This window comes from Siniperca chuatsi, linkage group LG11, assembly GCF_020085105.1.
Source record: "Siniperca chuatsi isolate FFG_IHB_CAS linkage group LG11, ASM2008510v1, whole genome shotgun sequence".
In the NCBI taxonomy this organism is placed as follows: Eukaryota; Metazoa; Chordata; class Actinopteri; order Centrarchiformes; family Sinipercidae; genus Siniperca; species Siniperca chuatsi.
This window is the reverse complement of record NC_058052.1, coordinates 14,638,609-14,657,617: the sequence shown is the minus strand read 5'-3', so window position 1 is coordinate 14,657,617 and position 19,009 is coordinate 14,638,609. Positions and strand designations below refer to the sequence as shown.

Below are 19,009 nucleotides of genomic sequence, written 5' to 3'. Positions count from 1 at the left end.
ATAAACAAGGATAAACTCATCCCCCAACCACACAACTGGACACAAACATTGCATTTAAAGCAAAAGGGGAAAAAGAAGACATGGAGGAAAAGACAGAGGAAGAGGCTGCATCTGCATGAGCAGCAGCATGACCTGTAGCATATGGAAGAAAAAAGTAAGGATAGCATTAAATTAACTATTTGGAACCATTGCGGTTTCTCTGGTGAGATCATTTGTTTTGTTTTTTGTTGTTGTACACATACAGCTCCGTTGTTCAATGACGGTAGGCAATGCTTGTTCCTGACAGCAAATTTCAAGTTTATTTTTGTCAAAGTTCCATATAAAGTGCCTATACAGAGCCTATTACTGGTTACTTTCCTTTAGGCTGATACATAAACCTATATGCAAAGAAATGGCAAATGTTTCTTGACTGTATCAATAGTTCTTAAATGTGACAAGCTCAGACTTTGACTCTGATAAGATTTCCTCTAAAAACATTACTTACAGTATGTATGCCCATAGCATATCATTCCTATAGTAAAATTCAAGTAAAAGTACTGCATTCAAAATTTTACATAAAAAATATACTTAAAGTACCAAAGTAACAGTACTTATTATGCAGAATAACCACTGTCAGAATAATATACATATATTATATAATTGCAATACAATTATTGATGCATGTTCAAGCATCACTTTGTTGTTGCTGCTGGTAAAGGTGGGGCAAATTCTAACTACTATATATATTGCTGGGTAGCTTAATCTATAATAATAATGCATCATGATTGATTTGTTAATTATATTTTGTATTAATCTGAATCTGCAAAGTAACTAGTGACTAAAGCTGTCAAATAAATGTAGTGGAGTAAAAAGTACAATATTTCCCTCTTGTAGTGGAGTAGAAGTATAAAGAAGCAGAAATACTCAAGTAAAAGTACCTCAAAATTGTACCTAAGTACAGTACTTGAGTAAATGTACTTAGTTACTTTTCACCACTGGTAAATAACAATATCTATATGCATTGTTGGTAATCCCTTATTGCTTAATAAACAGCTGTTTAAAAAGAAAAATGTTGGACTTGAAAAAAGCTGCCAATCTGTTGCATACATATGTTACTGTATAAATGGAATGGCCTTGACAAATTATTGTAGCGCATCAAATATTCAGCTGCTGCTTAACAGCCAACTCTTGGATATCGGGGATTCTCAACAGCAAATGATCCTTTTGGGTTACTTTTAAATGGCTTTAAAACCATCATACCTTAGAATATTTTAACCCATTGTGTGCTTTGCTTGGGAATGTGGCTGCTTTAATTCAAGAAGAGCGATGGCAGAATATTTCATGTAATATTACTTGATCTTGTGCCTTCAAATTGCTGGAGCATCTTACACAGAAAATCAAGTGTGACACTAAAAAGTGCCGCAACATTTACAGGTTAAGCTGCATACGGGAAAAGGTCTACAGACACAAGGCTAAGCTGTGTTAATTCAAATCTTCCAAACTATAATACGTTAGCAAGGGATATTTTCAAGGACAGGTCTGCATGTGTGTGTATGTGTGTGTGTATTCATTAGTTTATTCTCAATGTTATCATCTTTCTGCAGACGTGTGTCAGAAGAAGAGTAGTGGAACGTCAACAACTTCTGTTCTTTTATCCACAGAGGACCTGCCTTACAAATACCATCTCTTACTCACACACACACACACACACACACACACACACGACTGCTATAATCAAATTGAGGGAAGGAGAGCCAGAGGAAAAAAAGAAAGACAGCAAAAGAAGAGGGGGGAGAGAGACAAATAGAGACAGAGAGAGAAGACGGGAGAGAGGGATAGCGGAGGATAGAGAGAGTTGTGTATTAAATTTCCTCCGACTGATCCTCCTGTGTCCCAGGCTCTCATCTTCTAGCTGGCTAGCCATCAGAGGGGCAGAGAGAGAAAGAGCCTCAGACAAGGACAACAAGGACAGTCTCCTCCACACTCACTGCAGTTTTATTAGGGTTTATAAAGTTTGCCACAACCAGGATACTTGTTGTCCAAACCACTTATAGAAGCTACAGTATCTATGTACTTGCCCTTATTTCAACTTTCCCCAACAGAGTAGAATCATGAGAACTTGGCTGGTAACTGGAAACCTTAAACAATAAAATTTTTGTAAGAAAAAAAATCAATCATAAGCTTCTGATTCAGTTTTTGATCTGTTTTGAGGATGAGGCACTAAATATCATCAGATTTGACAGCTATGTCCTCAGACCCCTACAGAGTGTGTGAAGCGATGCAGCTCACTCTAATGGGCTGCAAACACACACACACACACACAGACACACACACAGACACACACACACAGCATTCTCCATTAATGTACCTATCTATTGAAGGATAGTTACAATGAGGGTAGATGGATGTGCCTCTGTGAGTGTGCTTGGACACAAATGGATCCTCTGCTGACCGCTAAGCAATTTACCTGCACTTATCCCACTCCTCACACACACACACACACACACACACACACACACACACACACAGATCAGACTATTCACATCTACATCTACTACAGACATCAGAAAACTAAATACACTATATATTTTGTATTTAAGATACTTCTAGCCCTTATTCTTGTCTGGTGCTAATCCATCATCATACTGTGCTGCTATCGAAGATGCTCTGAGTTTACATTACATATTATTATGACTAGATTTTAGATGAGGGGCATCACTTTTGTCCAATTGTTCATGAATGAATTCCAGGAGATTTTCTACAGTTTCTACATTTACAAGCAGACTTTTTAACGGAAGAAACACCTTTGTTTTGTTTATACATCTTTAAGAGTCTACAGTCATGCTAGTGGCTCTGTGAGGTTGTACTTTAGCATGTGTAATGTTCATCGTGTTCACCTTCTTAGTTTAGTGTCATTTGATAAGTAGCACTTAACACAAAGTACAGCTGAGGCTGATGGGAATATCATTAGTTTTGCAGGTTCATAAACCAAAGTATTAGACAAATATAAAATTTCACCTGACGACGACAGGGGAAAGGTCAGGGGATACCAAAGCCAATACAATTTATCTTTGTGGGAACATGGTTATGTGTACCACATTTCATGGCAATCCATCCAATAGTTGTTGAGACATTTCAATAAAAAACAAAAATGTCAACTTCATGGTGGCGCTACAGGAAAATTCAGGGGATCACCAAAGTCATTAGATTTCTTCCTCTAGGAACCATGAAATTCTGTAGCAAATTTCATGGCAATCCATCCAATAATTGTTGCGATATTTCAGTCTGGACCAAAGATCCACAGAGCCATGCCACTAGCATGGCTAAAAATCTTATTGGTTGTGAGCAAATCAATTTAAATTTCCCCCACAAATAATTTCTGTATATGGCAAACACTGGATTCATCCCAACAGTCTATGCTCTTCATAGGTTACAGGTGGAGTAATAACTGCAATGTCTTTATAATCAAACAGCTGCACAGAAGAGGTGAGTCCAGGTAAATTAGTTTTATTATTATGTTTTTATTTAATCTGTAATAAAGAAGCCATAGATGCGAAATCTTCCGAAATATTTTGTATTAAATCAATGCCCTCTTGCAATATCCTGGAGTCCAGATCCCTGAATTTCTCCTTGGGTCTTCCACAGGACTTGAAACCAAATTAACTTCACATTGTTTCTCAACTGTGTGCCATCTCAATGACAAGAATAATAGACTTAAATCAAATGTCCAGTGAGCTGATGTGAATCAAACAGAAGCAGCAAACTAAAACATCACTGTGAAAAGGAAAGGATTCGATTCTGCAGGCTGGTTTGACATATGGCTCACACCCTGCTGCTAAATCAGGTATGAGTTGATATGAAGGCAAGGAGAGACATTACAGTATCAAAGGCCTTTCAAAAGTGATGAAGCAGCACTGGAACATGTCCCTGACACAGGACCTCATCAAGCCTAGTGCCAGTTCAATTTATTCTAAAATCAAAGGCTGAAAGAGACCGAGGTGCATATGGCAAGAAGCCATACCTTTCATGCTAGTGAGTGACCAGGAGTACCACAGCTCACTGCGGCACAAACAGTTGGCCTTAAGCTTCTTGGTAGTTCCTAATCATTCAAATATAATCACTGAGAGACAGCAAGAAGTAAATCTTATTACTGGCAAACACTGAGACAGAGATTTCTTTCGTATCTTATCTAGTTAATGTCAACAAACTCTATCCAGGGAATGTTTTTAGAACAAGAGAAATGTGGAGCAAACCGCTGTGTTGTTAAAAACTCTTTTCACAGGCATGCTGCCATCCAGCTCGGACCAGAACATCCCATCGTACAACTCTTCAATTTCCACCTCATAAACTTCTAAAGAACACACTCCAGCCATTAGCATTCAATCCATCAGAGCCTTGTAAACTTCCAGACCAGAGTGCACCTCTTTCTATTTTCCTCCCTCTTTCACTTTCTCTGGAGAACACAAAAGTTGGTGCATGCTGTGTGTGTATGTGTGTGTTTAATCAGCGGAAGGTCAGCAACACAGCTCATTAAAGTAATGGGAGTCTCACAGTCTCTTTATTTTTCTTGTCTCGCTCTGTCTCACCAGAAAATGACTCTGGCAAGAGAGAGAAGAGAGGGAATTTCAACCACAATTAATATTTTATCTGTTTATTTTTCTCTTCCAAAACTGACCTTCCATTGGTGGAAGCTCCGGATTCTGTAAAAGTATACACACAAAGTAACTAACTACTAACTGCTGTCAAGTCAACTCACGTCAGCAGATCGTTATCCTGAGAAAGAAGTAAATGAAAGACACACCGCCACACAAACTGCCACAAACTGCCACAAGACTCCACTATTATAGTATAAAGGACAAGCAGAATGAAAGAATCCATGTCTAATAGAGGAGTGAAGCTGGCTTGGCTTGGGATTAACATGGAGGGGGACAGATTACAAATGAGTATGAATGAAGATGTGTCAGTTTTACACAGGAACACATGGCCAAAATAGATCAATTGACTAATCACATGATGGTATCACCAGTATATTGTAAATATAAGGGATATAAGTTGCTTTTCACATGAACATGGCACACATACTCAAGGAGGCATATGTATAATTTTAGTGTATATCACATGCCCATATATGGAGTGTGCATTGGTTCCAAGCCCTCCAGTGAGCACATGATCCTGCAGATAGTCTGAGTAACACAGTTGTTCTGCCATCTGGACTAAGTTCCTCCATTAAAGAGAAAATTCATTAGCTTAAGTACTCAAAGGGGAGTTGGCACACATACACTTATCACATCTGCCATTTTCCATAAAGAATGGTCAAAATATGCTGAAGAATGATGCTCAAAGTATAATGAGAATATAAATGGAGCCTCTAGTGTGTGTGTGTGTGTGTGTGTGTGTGTGTGTGTGTGTTTGTTTGTGTGTGCATGCATGTGTATGCAGAGCGCTGTAGCATAGACCATAGGTTTCCAAGGGGAACTTTTTTGAGATGACGGAGCTGTTGGCACACCTTGACTACTGGGTGCAGTCCAGCAGGTGCATCAGGGATGGAGACTGTCTCTTATAGTGTAGCATCAGGAAGAACCTACCAATCAAACTCTCAAACTATGCAGTGTTTTTTTATCTTAAACTGACTAAACTGCATGTCTGCTCTTTACAGAGTGACTCAAAATGAGAGTAGAGGAGCAGATTATTGTCATGAGAAGAAAACGTAAGACCCTGTCAGAGTGCCACTGTTACCAGATGCCCAAAGTGTACAGGGCACTCTGGGAAATGAGCAGAGCAAAAACCCACATTGGCGATAAGAATCCCATCTTTTCTGTTGTCACTATGAGAGAACAGATAACCGAGTGTGAACAAGGTAAAGTAGATTGGATTTAGATTGGACAAAACACGGGTCATCCAGAAAGGACAGGCCAAGCAAGGCCTTCGTGCGTGTTGACAGTTTGGTGAGCTAGAACAGGACAAGGACCTTTTCAGTCAACCCTTCATTTACTGGCAGGTGCTACTTGCAGTGTTGTAAAAGTATCATTCAGTGTTCCATTTTGTTAAACTATAATCTGTGAATTGACCTTCTAATTGAGTATATGGTTGATTACTGCTTTACCACAAATTAATGAGGGCTTCTATAATGTCCTGTCTTTTTTACATTGTAGTGGTGTGACAAAATTTGATTAGCGAAACACTTTTGAACTGAATTATGTTTGTCAAATCACAATGGGCAAACTCATCCACAAAACGTGTTGACCTGTGATCTGCATCAGAGAAAATTAGCCATATTTTCTCTCTTGATACAGCTCCATACAAAGGTTATAGGCTAAAGAGTGTACTGAGAGTAAGGCTGACATTCCCTCAATGAGACAAGTGCCTCTACACAGCACTCAGACCCACTCTGTCCATAGTGTTATCGATTAAAGGGTAAAAGCACACACCCCAGAGGCAGAGGGAGGCCTCATACACAGCTGAAGTTACTGTCTGTGCGCTAGAGAGAGACCAAACCAAAATCAATATGTCCCTACCAGAGATGGTGTAAAAAAGGCCATTGATGATTATCAATATGATATTTCATAAGGAAGCTATTAAAGCTAACCTTATAAAACAAAAACGGAAGCCTGTTAAAAAGCAAAATGCCGACAAATGATTTGATCAAGAATGCAAGACCATCAGAAAAGAACTGAGAAAAATAGCAAATGAAAAACATCGTCAACCAAACAATCCAGCCTTATGCACTAGGTACAATGAAATTTTAAACAAATATAAACATACAATAAGGAACAAAAAACAAAATTATACCCACATGAAACTTGAAGATATTGAAAACGCTATTAATCAAAATCAATTCTGGGATATGTGGAACAACTTCAACACAAAGTAACCACAATCACTACTCATCCAAAATCTGGAGAGCACACAAATCTGTACAAAGACATATCAACATGGCAGTGAATGTAGTAAAAGAAAAAGCTCAAAGAGCTCTAAATGCGTTAAAGAGAAAATTTAACAATTTTACAAAATATTTGATAGTGTCATCCAGCCCATTGCGCTGTATGGTAGCATCATAGCTATACCCGCTGGGAAAAACACCCAACAGAATCGTTACATGCAGAATTCTGCAGATACATTTTATACGTACACAGAATACCAACAAATGCATGTAGAGCAGAATAATAATTCTTAATAATAAACGCGCGCTCAAATTTTTTTATCACCTTAAATCCAGCCCCCTAGACACCCCCCATTCCAAAGCCCTCCAAACCCAGAAAAGAGTCCCCTATGTCAGTTGGTGCTGAGACTAACTGCCCCTCTCAGATACACTCTGACCAGTCTCACAACGGCACTGCTTTCCAAACACCAATCAGAGTAAACCAAATTATAACACAATGTAAAGAAACCTATTTGGAACATTGGAAAGAAGAAACTAAAAGCCAAAGTAGATCAGAAAGTTATCTGGCCCTAAAAAGAGATAATGAATTGGCTGAATATCTCTCTACTGTCAGATAGAAAGCAGAACCAGATCCTAACCAAGTACAGGCTCAATGACCACAAACTGACAATTGAAAAAGGAAGACACAAAAAATCCTGGCAACCAAAAGAAAACAAAATATGTGGTCACTGTTCGACAAGTGAAGTTGAGAGCATGTGAAGTTGAGATGCACTTCCTCCTACAATGTAAAACATTAAATTAAATTAGGAACATTTACTTTAACAAGTTCTCTGTAATCTCAGATTTCAAAGAGCTAAATGAGACAGAGAGAGAGACTAATGGCCCACAGTTGTACTGGTAACCCAAACCCTCAGACAGGACTGCAACCAACTCAGGACCAGAGGGAATGGGCACTGCAAGTATCAGCTCACACACACACACACACACACACACACCCGTAAACCAACCCCACCTTTAAAATCTGTGAACTCGTTTTTTACTGTACCATAGTTGTCCCGTTATTAAACCTACAAATCTCAGAGAAAATCGATTACCTTCCCCTCCAACGGGCTCGAACATCCCAAATTGCTCCAAGACTTTGATGAAGAGACCCATGACCACCAGCACAGCAATCATCTCCAAGCCATCCAGACTCAACATTTTGAGAGACCACTGTCTGTCATCGCCCAGCAGTGCGCCACCGAGCCAGGTCGGGTCAGGCCGGGCCGAGTCCGGCTAGCAACACAAGACCTATCCAACTACACCCAACCTTAGCAGTTTGTCCAACTTTAGCCCAGCTGAGTCGTCTCCGCCTACTTCCTCACTTTTATCCACTTTGATCCAATCTAGTATTCTAACTTGAGACTGATGATTAAAAATTCTGTCGACTATAATGGAAATAAAAAATGTCTCTTCTGTCACCCAAAACCTGGCCTCAGTCAACCCCTCTTTATCCCCTGGTGGAGGCCATATTGCTGGAGCTACAACGCAGAGCTCCAGATTGTCACAACACCTGGGTTAAAGTTAAAGGATTTTTTTCTTTTCTTCTCCTCTATCTTTCTTCTTCCAGGCCCCCGTCGAGTGATGGAAACTTGGGATGTGCTGCGCCTGCTAGTCCTTTGGCAGTGGTTGTCAGGAAGTGAGTGTTGTGAGGGGGAAAGAGGGAGTGAGTGAGGGAGAGGCGGCAGATAAAGAGAGGGGGAGAGGATGAGTGGGAGATGGCATAGAAAATGAGACAGAGGGAGAAAGCCTAAGAGAGAGAGAGAGAGAGAGAGAGGGGGCCAGACACACACACATAGTGAGAGTGAGACAGAGTTTGGGTAGTTGGGGTGGGGGTGAGAGAGTTGAGGTATGCCCTCCCTCTCCAGTGATATTGATTTGCCTAATGCGGTTTCCTTGGTAACTGGAAGAGAGTGTTTAAAGCCAGATTTAACTAATGGAAAGAAAACATATTTATGTTCATCTGAGTTTAATTCCCATCTCAAACGTGTGTTGTATAAAGATCGCTGCATCTGTTTTGCAGCCTGTATGCCTGCCAGTTGATGCAATGTCTCAGTAACTTGTTAAATGTGTTGCTATCAGATCTTGATGGGCAAAGGATTTTTGGCTTTGGTACAGAAAGCGTTACATTTGGGAGAAAAACATCAGAGATGAGAACACAAATAGGAGCTGAATGCAATCATTTGATACTTGACTTGAAGATTACTTATGTAAAACATCAGTTATAATGAAAGTACAAAAGTAGCTAATTTGTAAGACATTTCATTAGTTGTCACCATCATGGCATCCTGACTTTTAATACAGTAATTCAGTTTGAACCAATCCCTCTTAAATTTATTGATACTGTGGAGGGTGGTAGTCATCTTTTTGTTGAAAGAAAACATTTGGGCCGTGTCTAAAATTGATCACTGTTCACTATATATCATGTTTGCCTCTGTAGTGTTATCTATATGTATATTGAGAATTTTTAAACCACATAGTGGACACGAAGTATCCCACAATGCAAGGTTAGAAGTATTGTATAATTGTTTACTAACCAAGAGCTAACCACCATCATGCATTATACAAACAAGGTAATGGGACTGCTGGATGAGAATAAAGACCTGAGTAATGTTCAAAATTGTTTTTTTGATTTTGCCATCTGACACATTAGAAAACCCTAAACAGTGAGTTGTGAATAGTCTCACGACACAGCAATAGCGCTACGAGGGCAAACATTTTAAAGCTAACAAAAAAACAGCACCTTGCAGTAATAGCAAAAAGGCAGATTACTTGGTCATTCTTGCCCTTTCATAAATAGTTCAGATCAGTTCTTGATCGAAAATCTGCTTAAATAAGGGACTTTATGAAAATTCAGTGTTATATATATTTCTTAATATTTTGTTTGGACCCTTCATTGACTTAAAAAACTACAACACCTTTCCCCCTAATATCTCAAAATAATATAACAGCACAGAACTGACACAATGCCGAACTTGCATCATATTATTGGTTTACTTTATATGATACAGACGGTGTAGTCCCTCATTCGTCCAGGAGTGTTCTATCATAGAAAAGGTTTCAGTCGTAGTCATCTGGACACTGTTTTCAGAATCAAGACGTTTCGGCTCCCATCCGGAAGTCATTCTCAATTGTGAAGAAATGGGACGGGAATTAGAAATTTAAGCTACTCTGTGTTACATAGATACGTTAACAGATACTCAGGCAGATTCCTTCCTGAGGGCAGGGCTTATGTAACAGAGAGTAGCTTAAATTTCTAATTTCCGTCCCATTTCTTCACAATTGAGAATGACTTCCGGATGGGAGCCGAAACATCTTGACTCTGAAAACAGTGTCTAGATGACTACGACTGAAACCTTTTCTATGATTTTATATGATACATTTACTTCACGGTAGTTCTGTTTTCTGTTACGATGTAGAAGAAAGTGAATCATTAAGGTCCTGTTAGACAGTGATAAATAACACACTTCTTGCTAGAGATAACATTCAGTTTCTCAAAAGTGACATATTGGTCCTTTTAGCAACTAGTTTAATTTTGATAAAGAAAATGTAGCCTAATACAGAGACCATACTGTTGTCCTCTACATATGGTAAAATACCCCTTATGACTCATGGAACACACAAAAGTCATCTTTTTGATGTAACTATTTATTTACAGAAATAAAATGGAAATCTGAAGCAATGAATTTTTGGACAGTCCCTAATTGAAAGTAGAATTTCTTGTTTTAAAAGAATGCAAAGTACAAGAAGATGACAAAGCTAATCCATTACAGAAGTATAATTAGTTACTTTTTATCCTTGCGTAAACATTTCCTTACAGTTCTTACCAATAGCTAGTCAGCTGTTGTGAGTCAGTGAGCCTGAGACATTTAGATCATACCCGGTTTATACCAGCTTTCATGTCTTTCTCATTTTCTTATGCAAATAATAACTGCTACCACCAGCAGAACCACATTCACCGTCACATTCAAGGAGGCACTGAGTGGATTTGGTCATTTCCTACAGTATGTCAAACATCTTAATACTGTCTGTCAGTCATCAGGTGAGGTTGGGATTCTTAAAGCATCAACAAGAATCAGTGCAGGATGCTAATCTTAGCCACCATCCAATGTTCTGCCCCTCCCAGAACGACTCCCAGTGAGGGTATCACTTTGCCTTATGCTACAAAAATAACAGGTTTGGAAAAAGGTGCGATGTTCCTTCTTTGTCTTATTCTCCCACTGTGTATCCATTTCTGCCTCTTTCTTTGGAGAGAGGAAAGGTTGAGAGAGGCAGGGGTTTGACAAATGTGCTGTGTCCACATCCACTTCTACTGTTGTTTCTTTGTTGACATTCCTGTTACTGCATTTTCAACTGGGCTATACAGCAGCATGCCTCATTACGGAGATGTCTGTGACATAAACAGCATCACCGAGGACCATGTGGGTCACCCTAATGTCTACTGACACACATACACACAAACACACACACAAGTCAGACAAGGTGATAGGAAACCTAATCTTATGTGACATCACGCTGCTCATATATGGTATGAAGGCAAACAAACACTACGCCACAGCAGACCCATTTCTCCTCACTCTATGGCAGTAATGTATACTGGCTGTATTGAAGCTGAGCTCCGATTGCAGACGTGGTAAATGTAAACAGAGAAATATTGAACCAAACACTCACAAAAGAGACAGAGAAGGGGGAGAGAAAGAGAAATCTGAGCCTGACTTGTTGGTTAAAAATTATTTTTCTGCCCACTTATATATTGAAGAGTTGTCATTTGAGGAGAGAAACAGAGAGGAGGAAGGAAAGAAGGAGCAAGGCAAGTTGTTGCATGAGACATGGTGGCAGGGGATAGTAATGAGAAGTAAGAAAAGACAGACAGAAACAGAACATGAAGGAACAAAGGAAGGACAAACTGAAGAGCCCGAGTGACTAAGGTCATATTCCTCTGTGTAGCAATCTGCAAAGCACAGAGGGAAGAGGCATCTATTCTTTATTACCCTCCAGCATCTCTCCCCTCCTGGAGGATTTTTCACCTCATTCTGGCTGTCACAATAGAAAATTGGACCTGCAGATGTGTCCTCTACTCCTTCGCTAGTCTCCTATCCTACTTTCTCCTCTATTCTTCATCAAATTTACACAACCAAGAAGCACATATTTACATTTCTTTCAGGAATGAGATTGCCAAGACTAACTCTATATGACTTTAATTTCACAAGAAAGGACAACTGTCTGAATCTGAAAGTTTAATTAAATTTAAAAAGTGCAACAGGTCTGTTTACCATCTGACTCAAAGCTCTCCACCAACAATTAAAAGCAAATAGCTTTCTGAAAAGTTCTCTCTGTAGGTACAACTAATGAGCAGACACGGTTATCACTTCAACCTTTTTCCCTCTACACACTGGACATTATTGCCTAGAAATACCTTCAAGACAATAGTGCATTTCAATCTTCAGGGAGTGTGTAGCAAGATGTGGCTCTGACATATACGAATAGCACATTTGGTAAATTTTTCTATTGGCTAAAGGGAGGGTAGTTTGAGGGTCTTTGTTTTTACCTCAGATTTATATTTTATTTCAGCCTCTCCTTGTGAAATTTATCAATAAAAAAGAGATAAAACATCTACATCAAAAATATGATTTTCATGACTTTCGTATGTGCCATGGTTCATACACGGACTTTTTGCCATATGCTTAGGACAAGTTCCTGTTTCTGTATCACAACCTTATTTCCTCATCAAAATAAAACTGGTATCCAACAGGACTAATATTTCAGGTTTGAAAAACACATTAAATGTACATTGTATTAATTATTTATTGATTGAATGTTATCTCTAGCGAGAAGCGCACCTTTTTTTCCCACCAACCTACAGTAGCTTAGCGTTTCACTTACTTCAGAAAGCAGAACTACAGGGAAGTAAAACTATAACATGATGCAAGTTCAGCATCATACCAGTACAAGTATAAGGTTATATTATTTTGAAATATTAGATGGGGGGTGTTGCAGTTTTTTTTTAATAACAATGAGGAAGGCCATGCTTTTTCAGTATGTAAAATACATACAGTCCCTCTCCCAAACCAGATAATTTTCATACAGTCCCTTAAATATATAGCACCTGACTCTGATGCCTGTGTCCTGACACATCTCAGACTAATGAAGTCCTTCAAAAGCAAAACATCTTTCTACACACAAACTTGTCTTTTGCCTCTGATATGACCTATAATATAAGACAGTCAGAGTCACTCAGCTCTAAATACAAAACACAAATTACCCAACTTCCTCTCTCTTTCCCCTCAGGCTACTATTGATTTTTCCAAATTTCTTCTGCTGCTAAATATACTGTAAGAGATGCTTTGAGACATGAGCACTGAAGGAAAGCAGTCAATTGATAGGGGCTAAACTGTGGCGAGTGTTGTTCACATTTGTGCTGATGAGTTCATAGGTTTTATAATGAACTGAAGTCAGTGGTGGAGGAGGTATTCAGATCCTTTACTGAAGTAAAAGTACTAACCACGCTCTAAGAATACTCAGTTACAAGTAAAAGTCCTGCAGTAAAAATGTTACTTAAGCAAAAGTATGTAAGTATAATCAGAAAAATGCACTTAAAGTATTAAGAACGATGCAGAAAAATGGCCCCTGTGATGGTTATACTATTATATATTATATCATCAGATTATTATTACTCATGTATTAAATGTAAAAGCAGGATTTTACTGTAGTTGGTTGAGGTGGAGAATAACAACAACAACAACAACAACAACAACTTGTTTTGTATAGTACTGCATCTAATGATTACTTTTTGTGGATTCATCTGCTGATTATTTTTCCAATAATAGATTGATTGTGTGGTTTATAAAAAAATCAGAAAATAGTGATCAATGCCTACTCAGAGCCCAAAGTGACAACTTCACAATGCTTGTTTTGTCCAAACCTCAAAATTATTAAAAAAATATGACTCACGTAAAGCACAAGTACCTCCAGTTAGTACCTAAGTACAGTACTTCAGTAAATGTACTTAGTTACATTCCACCACTGACTGTAGTAAATGGTGGGTAAATGGGTTTATTGACTTATATGTCAGCATTTTTGTACTATTTATATATGTCAAACTTAAGCCTCAGGGGAATGGTATGAATCAGTGATCTGACATTTGAGCTTCATCAGATCATCTCAGGTAGACAGATTGTGACTTGAAGCAGCGGAGAAGGATTTATGACAGATGCCAGGCCTGCAGCGTTTTTATCTTGTAATATATAAAAAACATTTTCCACAGTGATGAAGGTCAAAACTACATGACAGTTAAGCTGCTATGGCTGTATCTTGCTGTATCAATCTTTGTATGTTGCATTCCCTAATCCACGAATGTGCTAATTGGAGAACATGACTATTGATCTCTGCTTCAATAATGGCTTGACCATCCATGCTTAAGAGAGAGGAACTCTCTCTCTCTCTCTCTCTCTCACACACACACACACACACACACACACACACACACACACACACACAATCACAGGCATGCATGGCAAATGCTTTCTGAGAATAGAGGAGAGCTTGAGAAAATAGTTATGATTACTGAGGTCACGCTCACTCTCGAGCTGTCACACATAGTAATTTCACCTGGTGCTATGGTATCATGTGAGGGCTCAAATGAACATGGAGAATACGTTTGCAATCAATAACAAGGTAGATATCTGGCCAAACATGTCGTCTTTAGTTCCCATGTCACACTGTGAGCTGAGCCACACAGACAATCAAAACAGATAGAATACAACATAATAGAAGGGACGGTTTGACTAGAAAACTAAAAGAGGTGGTGTTTTTAAATCCTGGGTCAGCTAGACTGGGACATCTAGTGGGCACAAAGGGCAAAGATCAGATCCTGTAGCACCAAATAAGACACTGTATAATGATTTGAATTATTTGAATTAGGAGAAACAGTGCTACATTCATTCTGCATTCATGTTCACACAAACTCATACATATTACACGAGGATATCTAACTTCACCCCAACACCTTAATGCACTAATGCTTTGGTTTGTCTCCTACAACTTATTTTCCACTTAAATATACACTCCTTTATTCTAGTCACTCAATTGTCTTTTCTGAGTCTCTTATATTAATGTTATGTTATTGTCTTGCACTAAAAATGGCATAGGCATAAAAACATGTTAACATTTGGTTCAGTGACAAGTCAAAAAATGCAGCATGGGGTCAAAAAATACTTAAATCCTGCATAGAGGAAGTGCCACTCACCTTTCCTCTTAAACAGCCAGTAAGACAGTGGGAATATTGACATGAGAATGAGTGCATAAAAACCTCCAATGCCCTCCTCAGAGCCACTCAGGAAGACCACAGACTTAAAAACCGACATACCCAACACAGGTGAGGGATCACGATCACCACTCTGCAGTTGTGTGTTATGAGAATGCTATATTCAGAGATAATCAGTGGCACAGCCCAGTTTCCCCTCCTTCTGTGGGCGTAATCACACACATAATAGTTTGTGCCTGTATTTAAGTACAATGTTTAGGTACTTACTTTACTTGAGTATTTTCATTTTCTGCTACTTTATACTTTTACTCCACTACATTTATTAGCGATACCATTAGTTACTAGTTTGCAGATTCAGTATATATAGTAAAAGATAAGCCCCACCTTTACCGGCTGCAACATTAAAATAGTGTACATATTAATGCATCAATAATTATAATTAAATAATAATGAAATGGTCCATTCTGCATAATTGATTCTTTTACTTTTTGTACATCAAGTATATTTTGATGCTATTTTGATTTTGTACTTTTAATTACAATACAATTTTGAATGCAGGACTTTTACTTGTAGTAGAGTATTTTTACACTGTGGTATTGCTACTTCTGCTTAAGTAAAAGATCTGAGTACTTCTTCCACCACTGATGTACACCCATACGCATGAACAAACACGTTGTCATTGCACCACCTGTTTTGATAAGGCGTGTGTTGTTTTTCCCTCATGATCTAGCTGCTATTGTAAAGGTTTACAAAAAAGCTGCCTACTATGAATTAACTATTCAGCCGGTCTGAATGAGGCCCTTTATATCATTCATGTATCTATAGTTTGTGCACTGACAGTATGTCTTATAAACTAGCGTTGATGTATTAGCTGCTGTTATGCCCCATGACAAGACACAATACATGTGGAACAGCGACATGGGTGAGCCAGCACAGCATACAAAGTGTGCAGCTACAGTAAATGGCATCAGAGCTGTTTGGAGATACAGGGATAAGAATGTATGTAATTTCCAATTTTATAATCTGCAAGCACACACAAGAGTAGAAAAACAGTCTTGCAAGGTTCGAAATAAACAATGTATTATTTATACCATGAATTGAATGCAGAATGACTGAACTTTGAATTTCACAGTGCCAGCAAGCAGGTGCTGGATGGCTAGAAACCTACTGGGAGAGAAGAAAGAGAATGGGAAAGAAGGTTATGAGGGAAGAAAGACAGACCAACAGACTGTAAGAGAGGAAAGAGAATTACAAAATAATACAGGAGTGAGGCTGAATTGCAGAAAAAAATACAGAAAGTGAGTGCGCATTAGGAAAACTCAGGCTGCAGATCGGAATCATAAAAACAGAAATGTATTAAGAAAGTAATCTTTCTCATGAACAGACTCACCAGAGTCACTGGACGTTCAGTAAAACAAGTGCAACTTCAATCAACCCCCACTAGAGGTCAGTGTAGATTAAAGTATTTACATATATTTCAAAGTATTTTAAACACACACAGCTGCCTACACAGACACTTGAATGTGCAGAGAATCTTCTGGTAGTTGGTCAAACAAAGACTTTTTTTCCCCATGTGACTTTCAAATGTTCTTTACATATCCACTCAACTGATAAAAGCATGCAGCAGTTTTGAGTTGGTGCCAAGTCGGTAACACCATCTCATCAGCAATAAGTCCTTAGCCGAACCTTTAAGAGAGCAGCATATATAGCCTGGCATGCAGCCGGGTGCTCTGGTGGTTGGCAAGATGAGGTAATTACTGAAGAGTCACAGGTTCAATTTACATCACAGGTATAAGACCTTTAAAAAGACCTTGAGAGGTACACTGACCTGAGATGGCTGACCTGTTCAAGCAGTGCAGCAAAATGTCTGACTTCACATTTTGTTTTGTATTCTATGTGCATTCATTTTGAACTTCTAATTACAGCATGCGTAACATCTTCTCTGTCACCTCCTCTGTTGAAGAAACCAACTGCCAACTTAATTCATCACTCATACAAGTGTAGTTAAGGACAAATGCTGTTGCTAGACTCATAGCGCATCCGTTGGTGTCTAAATTATTATCTCAGTGGACAACAGGACAATAGGACAATGACAACAAGCACTTGGAGCTACCGCTACGCTGATTCAGCAGCTAATCAAAAGGCACAAAATGATCCAACCAGGACAAATCTGCCTGTACTGCATACACAAAACCCTGCAATGTCACAGAGGGTGGATATCACACTATTGGAACACTATTGAACAAGCATAAAAACGTGTTAAAGCACACATTCACACACAAACAAGGTGAATATTAGGAATCTATACCTACACATAAGGACAATTTGTTTATGTGTCAATATGTGCAACCAATTAGGGAATGAAATATAATGTAGATAACTGTGGAGGTACAGATAGACTGGAGATAATATCAAAATGGCTAATTAATTTTTAATTATAAGGGGACTAAATGGGAGAGGAGAGGAGACAGGAAAGGAGTGAAAGCCGTGATTGTCTCTGACAGCCAGGCCCAGTCAAACGCTCCATTGTGTTAAACCTGTCAACTGTCACCAAAGAGAGCGAGCGAGAGAGAAATAGACTGACAGAGGGAGACAGAAAGAGAGAGGCTGTCGTCATGGACACGACACATAGCATCAATTTCCCAGGTTTGGGTGCACACAAAGCCACACAAACACACACACACACACACACACACACACACACACCTTCCCCATCTATGTTTACTCCATGTATTGGTAAAAATGACACAGAAAGGCATTCCCATTTCATCTGTTATATCGTGCCAGTGAACATATTGATCCAGCATACATATAACACACACAGTAACACATTCAAAAAAACACACACACAAACACACACAGTGCAACATGTGCTTTAACACACACAGTTACATTACTGCGCTATAGTCTCTCTGATTTTACCAGACCTTGTGGACATGACAAACCTCATTATCATGGCCATGCAGGCTATGGCGCCCATTAGTATTCTGCAGAGCAGGCACAGAAACACACACATACAAATACATGCACGCACGCGGAGTGATGTTATTTCATAGACGAGTTGCATGAGTCTGCCTGCAGAGGATAATTTTTTTTAATCCTTCTCCTGCCTCTCTCCCATCTTTGAAGTAAATATACTGTACTACATTTGTCTAGAGAGATTTCTATTTCTGGGCTGGATCAATCAATCCTTGCCTGCAGGAATACGATTGGTCATAATCATGATCACCGATTTTCTCATTATGTATACTGCTCACTATAGACTTCAATCATTGTTTGTCCACTCAGCTGTCCTCTCTGTCCTTTACAGCGCCCGTCTCTAGCTAATAAAATTGTGAAGTTGACAGCGAGCTCTGGATTATCCAGACTAACAAGGACACTGATTCTGTGAGATGTTGAATTTTTAAAGCATTTTTCGATGCTGTGAGCCCCAACAAACAAAACTGCATTTGCATCCATTAATGTATAAGTGAAGGCAGAAATTTCAGTAATATTTTAATAAAACCAAAGCCGGGTCCAAAATCACTCCCTCATCTACTCATTCACTACTCCCTATGTACAGTAATAGACACTCATTAGTTTATAGTGAGCAGTAAATTAAGATTTCGGATGCTATATTTTGCATCATCACTTACAGGTGCAGTCACCTATCACAGTAACATTAACTTTCTCATCTACAAAATGCAGTGCATTGCATTGTGGGATTGTTCACAGACAGTAGTGTACATACCATGAACACTACTTTTTTCATTCTATTATGGAATTTTTGAGGGCACTATATAGCGGATACATTTACACATTCAGAATTCGGACCCTCAAATAAAATAGCGGAATATAAATATAGTGCA

The 19,009-nt window shown here is 38.9% G+C and overlaps 1 protein-coding gene across 5 annotated transcripts in view; it reads right to left on the bottom strand.

Annotated features, from left to right (window-relative positions):
* LOC122883962 (Kv channel-interacting protein 2-like) overlaps positions 1-19,009 on the bottom strand; it is a 100,190-nt gene that overhangs the window by 18,351 nt on the left and 62,830 nt on the right. The window contains exon 1 of one of the 5 annotated variants that reach the window (XM_044213165.1): positions 7,954-8,560. The exons of the other annotated variants lie outside the window; for them this stretch is intronic. Within the exon in view, the coding sequence (XP_044069100.1) occupies positions 7,954-8,059 (106 nt within the window). The 5' untranslated portion in view covers positions 8,060-8,560. Of the gene's footprint in view, positions 1-7,953; positions 8,561-19,009 lie in introns of those variants that run through there. 5 annotated transcript variants of the gene reach the window in all.